We start from the raw sequence: 11,083 nt of genomic DNA, 5'->3' as shown, positions 1-11,083 counted from the left end.
TCGCAGGTGTGAAGCTAGTTTCCTTGTTTCCTTCTTGTGTCTGTCCTGAGGGATTAGAGTAGATGGCAGTAATCATTGTCTATATCAGCACTGCAGGATTGTTTTGTACCGTACTTCCATCTGCCTGAAGCTACTGCATTATGTGTTCATGCACGCACATGTAAGTGCACGCACATAAACACACAGATAGAAATGCACATCCTTCCCATAGGCTGTAAAAACAGATGTTCCAAGCAAAAAATCTGTCCAGGATTGACACACAAACACAGACACTCACAGTCACAGGACATTAAATCAGTTGAGTTTTTCTGGCAGGACAATCCATCTTATATAAAGATGCTCAATGCAGCAACACCATCCTGAGCAGCACTCAACAGAACATGCCAACTGATGCTTAGCAATCATATGGTGAGCATCAACAGTCCCACCTACACTCACACACGTAAGCACTCAGAGAGCCATGCATGAGAACCTTTTGGTACCTGCAGCTGCTTCAAGTTGTTTTGTTCTACTCTACATTTGTCGGTGACAACAGTTTTCATTTACTTGCAGTTAAAGGTCAGAGCAGTCATCGTTTACTGAATGACAGCACAGACAGGCTTGTGTAGTAAACAGACTGGCATCTATCCACTGCAACTCTCCTCATGTTTCTCCATAGAGCATGTTTGCCCATTAGTTGGACTATGTTGCAAACACCCTTACTAGTCATTAGTCATGGCAACAACTAGATTGTTTTGATCAGAAAATATCTGCTTCTAATGATGGCTTTGAAAATGGATTCATGGTCTTTTAAAATGAGCACCTGCCAAAGAAAAGCAGGAATGTCAGTGGCACCCCTCCAGCACTATATTGGTCCCTACAGAGATGTTTCCAGAGCGCAGGGTTTTAGGCAATTAGATGAAGGGAGCTCCTGCAGGGAGGCTGTTTTTCAAAAGCTCTCAATAATCGCATTTTTGGCTTTGGCTTTCCTGTATGCAATAGCTTCATATTTACACGTGACTCTATACACAAATATACACATTTACATACACATGTAAAGTGTAATACACATTTACAAATATACACATCATGTGTATATTTGTGTATAGAGTGTGCTTGTTTGTCTACTGTTGCGAATAGCTCACTGGGTGAAGTACTAAGGTGTTACTTGTTTCGGGTCATGCTGTTGGCTGTATACTAATGCACAATGACTTGAATACAAGCACAGCTACATTCACACACACAGATGTATGCACGCTTAAAGTGTGTGCAGAGTTAATACTGCTTACAGCCATCCATTGATAGCTGTGTGAGTGTGATATTCCCACAGCAGGAAAGAAATACAAGTGGTGGAGCACCTGCTTTTTTTCCACACACACAAGCACAGTAGCTGCTGAATGTAGGTCATGTTGTCCTGCAGAGAGATGTGAAAGTGAATGGTTAATCAAAACTATCAGCCAATGCCAGAGCAACGCTCCCCTCAGGCTAAACAGTGGTGCTGGACTGCATGTAAGCTAAATGGTAGCTATACATAGATGCACATTACACACACACACACACACACACACACACACATACACACACAGTTTAGAAAAGGTACACTGCCTAATTAATCACAACCACTATCTGAATTCCTAAAGCAAACTACTCCTAAATGAAACAGTTTCTAGTGTTGACATAAAATTGTCAGTACTGTGGTGAATAAAGTCACATGTTTTAGGATTTGACTGTACTGTATGTTTCTATTCTATTCTATCTCCACACTCACAGTGGCAGCTTATTTAAATGCAGGTAGCACCCGCCTTCTTTTCCTGTCTACCTGACTGAAGCATGGCTCTAAGTCTAAATAAATAAAAGGACCCAGTACAGGACTACGCTAAAAAATCGTGACGTCCATTTCTCCTCAGACTCGTGGCTCCAGCAGCACTGCACCAAAGATTTATTTCTCCTCTTGTTTGGGTAATTGATCGTGTGTCAGATCGAATCAGTGGCAGGAACCAAGGTTGCCACAGAGGACAGAAACACTGCTGCAGGCCTCAGACTAACAACTTCAGTCAAGAGATGGACAAACATCCATTGTGAAACGGGCAAAAACAGCTCAGACCACTGTGCACAGGCTCTCTCCTGTCACATTAGGACAGGTTGTCTTGCCATAGGACATGCACCATTTCATGTGCCACATTGATACAAACTCATATTTAATAAGGTTTTGCTGAGCACTCTTACCAGTAGAAAAGCTTAAATTGACTATAATCAATGCTTTTATGTGAACAATATAAAATAATGTGACAACATGAAGGGGTAGTGATATATTTCAATATGTATCTATGTATATATGGATGTATATGTGCATGTATGTTTTATGCACATATGTAAGTATGTAAGAGTATATGCAGGTATGCATGTATGAATGTGTATATGTAAGTACCGACTGTGCACTACCTACTAATCACTAAATAGCAGAAACAGCTATTTGCTGCTGAACACAGTGAACCATTCAGCAGCTGAAGAGCCTGTTATTTAGACTGACCTTAGTGACATAAATCGAGTGGACAAAATAAAAGAAAAACAATTATGGGATTTATTGCAGGAGCTTTGGATTAATTGCATTTGTTTGAGCCAATAATTGTCAAACAGGTGCACATCCTAGCAGTAAAGCATAAAAAAACATATGAAATCAGTGGCACTAAGCATAAATGGTGTCTTCCCTAAGATTATTCAGTGGTTTCATTTCTGATTGTTTAAGGACACGTACAAATCAAACGAGTCTAAGTTGAAAACATCGTTGACTGTGGTTAAAACGGATCATTAACTATTCTCTCGTTAGTGCGAGCAGATAAAACCAGACACAGTATCCAAGAGAATACATTAGTCTCTGCAGTAGGATTTGTAGTCCAAACAAAACACCTGAGGACTACATCTTCGAGTCTTACGTGACGTCAACCGTGTGCGACAGTTGCACGTGATTTTTTGTTTTGGGGCCTGCTTCTTTTCTTCCAAACCAAAATGAGCCGGAGCGGAATGGATCACATTTCTCTCTTCTGTCTCAATATTTGTCTTTTTTGCGCCTCCTCGGCTTCACCGCCTAACTTCGTTTTTCTTTTCGCGGATGATTTGGGTTTCGGGGACTTGGGCTGTTACGGACACCCGAGTACTCTCACCCCGAACCTGGACCGCCTGGCTGCGGGAGGGCTCCGGTTTACAGATTTCTACTGTACCAGCCCCGTGTGCAGCCCGTCCAGGTATACTGACTGATTTACTGTCCGTGTGTGAGAAACAAGCAAGTCGTTTCTCATTTACACACATTTTATACACACCATAGTCATGTTTTCAATGGCTTTAGTGGTTTCACTACCTAGAACAAATCTGATATCTCTTGATAAATTTTCTCTGTTTTTAATTTTGACTGTCGAGAATAAAGTTAAAATGTCCAGATTAAAGATGAATTATAGCCTAATGATGAGGTGGATTCTGTTTTTGCAGGTGAAATTATAGCCTACATGTATAAACTACATTGTACTGTAAAAAAAAGAGAGAAGAAGAAATGTTAGAGCTGTAATTAGAAAATTAGATTGTGTCATAATTTGATTTCTTTCATAAACCCTATAGACATTATTTGTTATATTGTACAGGACAACACTTGAAGGAGGAACTAAAATGTCTCATGTTGTTGCAGTGAGGAATGAGGAAACATAACTAATAGATGCTTCTCTGTTCTTATTATATAAAAATAACTTAGTGACCAAAGCAGAAAAATACCATCCCCCATTATCAGCCTAATACAACATGTGCTTACAATTTAACTGTTTAGTTCTTTTAATTCCAATATTTATTGACTTATTAATGTTGGTCACATCCTTCAAACTGTCTTTTGTAGTCTAACATCATGCAAAAAGTCCACTCTCTAGTCAAAACAGATTATAGACTTTTGACTCCTCCCTACCTGTCTTACTGTAAATGACAACCTTGTTTTGTCATGATGACTTATCAGGGCATCGTTGCTTACGGGGCGCTATCAGACCCGCTCAGGTATCTACCCAGGAGTGTTGTATCCTGGTTCTATAGGTGGTCTTCCTCTGAATGAGACCACGATTGCGGAGGTTCTGAAACCTCTCGGCTACGCCACAGCTGCTGTGGGGAAGTGGCACCTAGGGCTTGGGGCCAACGGGACATTTCTTCCAACCAAACAGGGGTTCGACCAGTACCTGGGGATTCCTTACTCCCATGACCAGGTCAGTGTGATCGAATTTTAAATATTTAACCAGTTGATGGTATTTGTTAAAAGTTAGTTTTACTGTAATTTTGTTTTGACAATATCTGTTTTATGTTCTGTCCCCCTGTTTTTTTCCCAGGGCCCCTGTCAGAACCTGACTTGCTTCCCTCCAGATGTCAAATGTTTTGGAACGTGTGATGTTGACACTGTAATGGTTCCATTAATGTACAATGAGGTCATCAAGCAGCAACCAGTCAACTTCCTGAAACTGGAAGAGGCTTATAGTCACTTTGCAACCAATTTCATTTCCACATCAGTCAAGAAAAAACAGCCTTTCTTCCTCTACTATCCCTCACACGTAAGCAATAGTAACAGTCTATGGTAGAGTCTCCATCAGGTGAGCTAAGTAAGAATTAGAGCTCTCTCCTGGTCAGTAACTTATAGCAATATTAGATTGTGCTAACATTGTGTTGTGTGGTCAGTAAGTACTTCAATAATTGCATCTTCTTCTATTTCATCTGCCAGCACACCCACTACCCCCAGTATGCAGGTTCGGGGGCAGCTGGGCGGTCACTCAGGGGCCCTTTTGGAGATGCTCTGTTGGAGTTTGACAATACTATAGGAAACCTACTCACAACCCTGGAGAACACAGGTGTCATCAACAACACACTGGTTTTCTTTACATCGGACAATGGGTTGGTTGTTTTCCCCTGATCTGACTTTATATGCAAATGAATCTGTACCTGGGTCTGTAGTCATTTCCGTACTTTCTTAATTTATGTTGTCTCCACAAAAGCACTGGTTCACATGTTTATTCTCTGTTCAGAGGCCAAGGTGCATGACATCTTTGTCCTCTTTTTTAAGACTTATGGCATTGTTGTGATTTGCTTTCTCTTATCAAATGATGTGTCATCCCTGTTTCTGTGTGCAGTCCTGAACTGATGCGAATGTCCCGTGGAGGTAATGCTGGCTGTCTTAAATGTGGGAAAGGCACCACATATGAAGGAGGCATGAGAGAGCCAGCTATCGCCTACTGGCCAGGGACCATCAGACCAGGTCAGGGCACCTTAGTGAGCTTAGTTTACACTGCGTGTTGCTTTCAAGGCAAAGAAACGGTTTTGCTGTTTTACTGCTCATGAGCATCGTACACTGACAAAAGTTTTTAACTTAGTAATTAATAAATGCCAACTAAATGGGAACCCATTTAAATATTTATGACATTTTGACTGCTGCTGTTTTCTGTATGCATCTCTTTAGGTGTGACTCATGAGATGGCCAGCACTCTAGACATCCTCCCCACCTTCGCAAGTCTGGCAGGAGCCAAACTGCCCCAGGTGATGCTGGATGGGGTCGATATGACAGATATCCTTGTTAGACAAGGAAAGGTATTAGCATCATAATTCTGTTTATTAGTTATTGATTTAAATGTTTTAAAAAATGAAATAAATCCGTGTCACATTTGATTCAATTCAATTTAATTTTATTTGTATAGCGCCAAATCACAATACAAATCATCTCAAGGCACTTTACAAAAACTAAAACTAAAAACCCAACAAATCCCTTATGAGCAAGCACTTGGCAACAGTGGAGAGGAAAAAACTCCCTTTAACGGAAGAAAAAACCTCCAGCAGAACCGGGCTCAGTTTGGGCGGACATCTGCCTCGACTGGTTGGGGTGAGTGGATAGAGGAGAGAGAAAAGAACAGCAACAATAAACAACAAATAGACACTGCAGGTTGGTGGGACCAGTAACTGCACATCAGCGATATACAGCTCCAGGACCAGGGACACCTGCAGAAGGTACAGAGAGAGAGGGAGAGAGAGAGGGAGGGAGAGAGCACAAACTAGGGGAGAGAGAGAGAGCACAAAGTTAGTGACATTCAATGGTGGAATATACATGAGGGGGGGTTAGGGTAGGGGAGCTCAGTGCACCGATGGTCCTCGGGCATTCTAGGCCTATAGCAGCATAACTAAGGGATGGTTCAGGGTTGCCTGAAGCCAGCCCTAACTATACGCTTTGTCAAAGAGGAAGGTTTTAAGTCTAGCCTTAAAAGTACAGAGAGTGTCTGCCTTCTGAACCCAGACTGGGAGATGGTTCCGCAGAAGAGGAGCTTGATAGCTAAAGGCTCTGCCTCCCATTCTGCTTTTGGAAACTCTGGGAACCCCAAGTAGACCTGCACTCTGAGAGCAAAGTGGTCTATTGGGATAATATGGTACTATGAGGTCTTTAAGGTATGAAGGAGCTTGATCATGAAGGGATTTGTATGTGAGGAAAAGGATTTTAAATTCTATTCTGTATTTTACAGGGAGCCAATGAAGAGAAGCCAATATAGGAGAAATATGATCTCTATTGCTAGTTCCTGTCAGGACTCTGGCTGCAGCATTCTGGATTAACTGGAGGCTTTTTATGGAGATACTGGGACATCCAGATAGTAATGAGTTACAGTAATCTAGCCTTGAGGTAACAAATGCATGGACTAGTTTTTCTGCATCATTTTGAGACAGGATGTTCCTAATTTTGGCAATGTTGCCCAGGTGGAAGAAGGCAGTTCTAGAAGGCAGCTCATTTGTTTTATGTGTGAGTTAAAGGACATGTCCTGGTCAAAAATAACTCCAAGGTTTTTCACAGTAGTGCTGGAGGCCAGGGCTATGCCATCTAGAGTAGCTATAATTTTAGAAAAGTTATTTCTGAGATTTTTAGGCCCAAATATAATGACTTCTGTTTTCTCCGAGTTTAAAAGTAAAAAGTTACTGGTCATCCAAGCCTTTATGTCAGTTAGACAGGCTTGAAGTCTGGTTAACTGGTTTGTGTTAACAGGTTTAATAGATAGATAGATAGAGTGGCATCTGCATAGCAGTGGTAATTAATAGAGTGCTTCCTAATGACATAGCCTAAAGGAAGCATGTACAGGGTGAACCGAATTTGTCCTAGCACAGAGCCTTGTGGAACTCCATAACTAACTTTTGTTCACGTGGAAGATTCATCGTGGACACGAACAAACCGGAATCTGTCCGATAAATAGGATTGGAACCATTTTAAAGCTATACTTTAACCAGTCACATGCTCCAGTCTCTGTAATAAGATGTTGTGGTCGATAGTGTCGAATGCAACATTAAGGTCTAGAAGGACAGTTATAGAAACAAGTCCATTATCTGAGGCGTGACGTTTAACAGTGCTGTTTCTGTACTATGATGTGCTCTAAATCCTGATTGAAAATCTTCAAATAGTTCATTCCTGTGTAAGTGGTCTGATAGCTGCTTAGCAACAGCTTTTTCTAGGATTTGAGAAATAAATGGCAGGTTGGATATTAGTCTATAATTAGCCAAGATCATTTCGTTGCAGAGTAAGAGGGAGACGATGATGTTTTACCCTGAAGATCCCAGTGAAAAGTATGGCCTGTTTGCCCTCAGGCTGGGGAAGTACAAGGCTCACTTCTATACTCAGGGTACAGTAGGTTTTATATACAGATCAACCACAATCAAAGCCACAATAGTTGTGATCTTGACTTGGTTGTTCATGTTTGTGCATCAGGATCTACCCACAGTGGACTTACCCCAGACCATGACTGCACAGTATTCGCAGCCTTGAAGCCCCATGACCCCCCTTTGATTTTTGACCTGGAGGCTGACCCCTCTGAGAACTACCCTCTCCCTCTGGATGACCTCCAAGCCCTGCTGGTGAACATCAAGAAAGTCAAGGAGCAGTTTGAAGCTTCTATGGTGTTTGGAGAGAGCCAGATATCAAAAGGAAGTGACCCAAACCTGGAGCCTTGCTGTGATCCTCAGTGTGCCCCCAAGCCCACTTGCTGCCTTTGCTAATGGGGACCAGTTCTCACACTTGCTAATGAAGATAATGGTGGGAAGGCTGGAGGTAATGCACTGACTTAAAGCACAAAATATATGGATTTTTGTAATTGTCTGATGATGCACTGCTATTTGTGCGTTGATAACCTCACTTTAATTACCATTCAGGCTGAAAAGTCATATATAGTAAACAGTCTGTTTCCTTAGTGAGGAGATGATTTTTTACATGAATATAAATTATATTAAGAACTTTTTCCTAAATGAATTTTATTGTTAAAGTGTTTGCAACTTCAATAACAAGGAAGAAGAGATCTGCACAATAAAGACAACAATGAGGGTTATGGACATCAAGCATATATTTTATTCATAAGACCAAACCCATGACAAGGCAGAGTGATTTTTTTTGTTATTTTTTTCAGTTTTTCCCTTGAATTTTACAAGTCCTTGTTTTTAAAGATACAAGATAGGATATGTTTGTTCTGTCACATACTGTTTTGCTCTAGGTATACAGTGAAGAATCTTGTTAATGTAATAAAGTCAAAAGTTTGGTTTAACTGTGAATGTATGTTTCAGCGGCTATATGGGACAAGATCAATCTCAGAGGTTTTTTGTGAAGCTGTGTGGAAAGAAGGATTTTAACTAGACTGTAACAAGATAGAAAAAACAAAGAAGCAAATAGATATAGATCGAAGATGGATCACACTGTTGGAGCTCAAAGGCGATTACTATAATCGGCAAGACACAATAATTTTCCCATGGCAGCTGACTCGGTCACTATTCAGCTCTAACAGCAGATTGGTCAGTAATCTGGTAGGTGTGTCACACACTAATGATGTCACATCTCACAAATATACCCTAAATGTACTGCTGAAGCCTGTCTGTAGAGAGTTATGGAGCTGGCAGAAATGCAGATGCCACCTTTGTGACCAATACTGAGATAACACCTTTTGTAGAAACATAAGACACTGAAATAAAATTATTGCAGATCACATAATGTGTGTTTTTCTTTTCTTTCAGGGCTTTTGTTTGGTTGTGATCTTTTTTTAATTTCATTTTAATCAATGTACATATTTCAGTAACATACTTAACATAAAGGACACAGCACTATCTTAGATTTGCTATTGTATATACATGACCTAACTAACAGCGACACATGTAGATAACACCTCACTAGCTCCTGCTATATCAATTTTCAGTGAACCTTTTAACACTGAAATCGTGCGGATCTGAGGTGTTTCTTTTGGTGGACTGTGACTGAAAGCAGCAGAACAAGATGCCAAACTGCCAAACTGTCTGAAAGAACAATGCGGATAGCGGGGAGTGGTAAACAAAAGAGTGAAATTTTTCATAGTCGACTGCATCATTTCAAAGTATATCCTTCCCCAGTGTAAGGTGCTAAACTATAAGTTGTGTTACAATAACCCCAGAGCAGATTATTGTTTACTGTATGAACACCAGACTTAAAGCAATAAATAACATAGGGACTCATGGCCATCCCTTCTGTCTATCATACTTAAAAAGACAAGATCAGTCTAACCATTTACAGAACTAAAAAAAACTCCCTTTAAATGCTTTATTAAAGGTTTGATTCTATTGTGATACAAGGACCATGAATTAGCAGGAGACTCACCAGAAAGTAGGCACACTGTCATACAGCATTACTGATACGTGGCTACTCGTCAGTCTAGTCATTCCTTTTCCCTCATTGAAACTGCCAAGTCAAAAGAAAACAAAGACTAGGGCGTCACTGAAAACAAGAGTTAAACAGTCGGAGGTGTGAGAATATGGCTTTTCCAAGGGCCATTGCTTTCTTTGACCTGAACGTCACATCAATCATAGAAAAGCTGAATGGTTTCCTATGAAAGTTTCCCACGGTGATGATCAGGAAGCAGTGCATTTTTGATAATTAGACAAAATGGTCCCGTCATATCCAAATGTGCTGACAGTTACTGCACTTAATCCAAGCTCAATATCTACAGGGATGATGACTTTCAAAATTCATTGCAATTCACTACAACTTGTCCAACATGTCTTATACCTGCAGTTGCTCCTGTCAGCGTGAGACATTAATACTCACAACAAAAATTAGAACAAAATCCCCTCCATCAATCTCAAATGTGAGTGTGTCTTAATTAGTGTAGATGAGGCGCCTGTATGTCTACTTCCTATACATGTATTTACAACACACACTACATCTTATACACAACACAGGGGTAAGCTCGGACCAAGGACAGTTCACTATACTCTCTCTACTTTGCTCCAATGTCACTATCAGTAGAAATCAAATTAGCAGTTTGTCAATAATGAACAAATACATATTTACAGATAATTAAACACCGACTCTTAATTCTACACCATTCCCTTACTGATTGTTGAGCTGCTTGCCATTCACTTGGATATGTGCATTTATTGGTGTGTCTGTGTGCAGTAACCCTACTAGCCATGCATTGAAAAGTGAAACAGCAGTAGTAGGTATATGTCATTTCAAAAGAGGAACCTTTAAATAAATAAAAGGGAAAAAGCATCTTAGTTTTACATTATGGAAAAAGATAAAAGAAACAGGCATTTAATCCACTGACATGATGGAAATAAACAAAGAGAGAGAGAGAGAAATGACTGAAATTAGTCAAATGCCTAGCATATTGTAGAAATGAAGCTCCCAGTTTTGGAGGGACAGAGAAGAGTATTTTACAATAGAGAAGACCCCCACTAACAGTGCCCTCTGGTGGAAAAATTGATGAACATACACAAGCTTTAGAGGAAGAAGGCAGTCATCATGGCAAAACATGTTACTCCAGGTAGATGTCCTCGGTGGGGCAGGCATACTCTAGATGTTCCTGGTAATATTCCTGGAAAGCTCGGCTGCAGGGAAGACAGGCAGATGAGAGCAGGATTAGCCAAGTACCGGTTAGTGGACAGTCGTCCAGAGTCAATATCCTTTTTGCAGTGACTTTTACATGATCCTGCTTTGTTTGCTAAGAAATGTTCAGGTACTGCAAAAAAATGCTTAGTAAAAAAAAGAGAGTAATTATTTTTTATAAGCTCTTTCCTTGTTGTTGAGTTTGTTCCACAGACAGAGCAATAAAAA

At 40.5% G+C, this 11,083-nt stretch overlaps 2 protein-coding genes across 4 annotated transcripts in view; one reads left to right on the top strand and one right to left on the bottom strand.

The window, feature by feature from the left end:
* The first annotated feature begins 2,943 nt into the window (after nucleotides 1-2,943).
* arsa (arylsulfatase A) lies at nucleotides 2,944-8,984 on the top strand. Of its 3 annotated transcripts, none has more exons than XM_026311153.1 (8): nucleotides 2,944-3,221; nucleotides 3,971-4,211; nucleotides 4,332-4,550; nucleotides 4,718-4,887; nucleotides 5,124-5,248; nucleotides 5,450-5,526; nucleotides 7,535-7,637; nucleotides 7,724-8,984. In XM_026311153.1, exons 1-8 carry the CDS (start codon nucleotides 2,986-2,988, stop codon nucleotides 8,008-8,010), a joined length of 1,458 nt encoding a protein of 485 aa, XP_026166938.1. In that variant the 5' UTR covers nucleotides 2,944-2,985; the 3' UTR covers nucleotides 8,011-8,984. The 3 variants fall into 3 exon arrangements, with proteins under 3 accessions (XP_026166938.1, XP_026166937.1, XP_026166939.1); XM_026311152.1 differs by having other exon boundaries at nucleotides 5,450-5,577; XM_026311154.2 differs by lacking the exon at nucleotides 7,535-7,637 and having other exon boundaries at nucleotides 5,450-5,577; nucleotides 7,724-7,927.
* The window catches only part of mapk8ip2 (mitogen-activated protein kinase 8 interacting protein 2), a 26,771-nt gene continuing 24,187 nt past the window's right edge, over nucleotides 8,500-11,083 (bottom strand). The window contains exon 14 of the mRNA XM_026311150.2: nucleotides 8,500-10,857. Within this exon, the coding sequence (XP_026166935.1) occupies nucleotides 10,785-10,857 (73 nt within the window). The 3' untranslated portion in view covers nucleotides 8,500-10,784. The remainder of the gene's footprint in view (nucleotides 10,858-11,083) is intronic.

Source organism: Mastacembelus armatus, chromosome 6 (assembly GCF_900324485.2).
Source record: "Mastacembelus armatus chromosome 6, fMasArm1.2, whole genome shotgun sequence".
Lineage (NCBI taxonomy): Eukaryota > Metazoa > Chordata > Actinopteri > Synbranchiformes > Mastacembelidae > Mastacembelus > Mastacembelus armatus.
The sequence above is the reverse complement of the archived record's forward strand: the minus strand, read 5'-3'. Positions and strand labels throughout refer to the sequence as shown.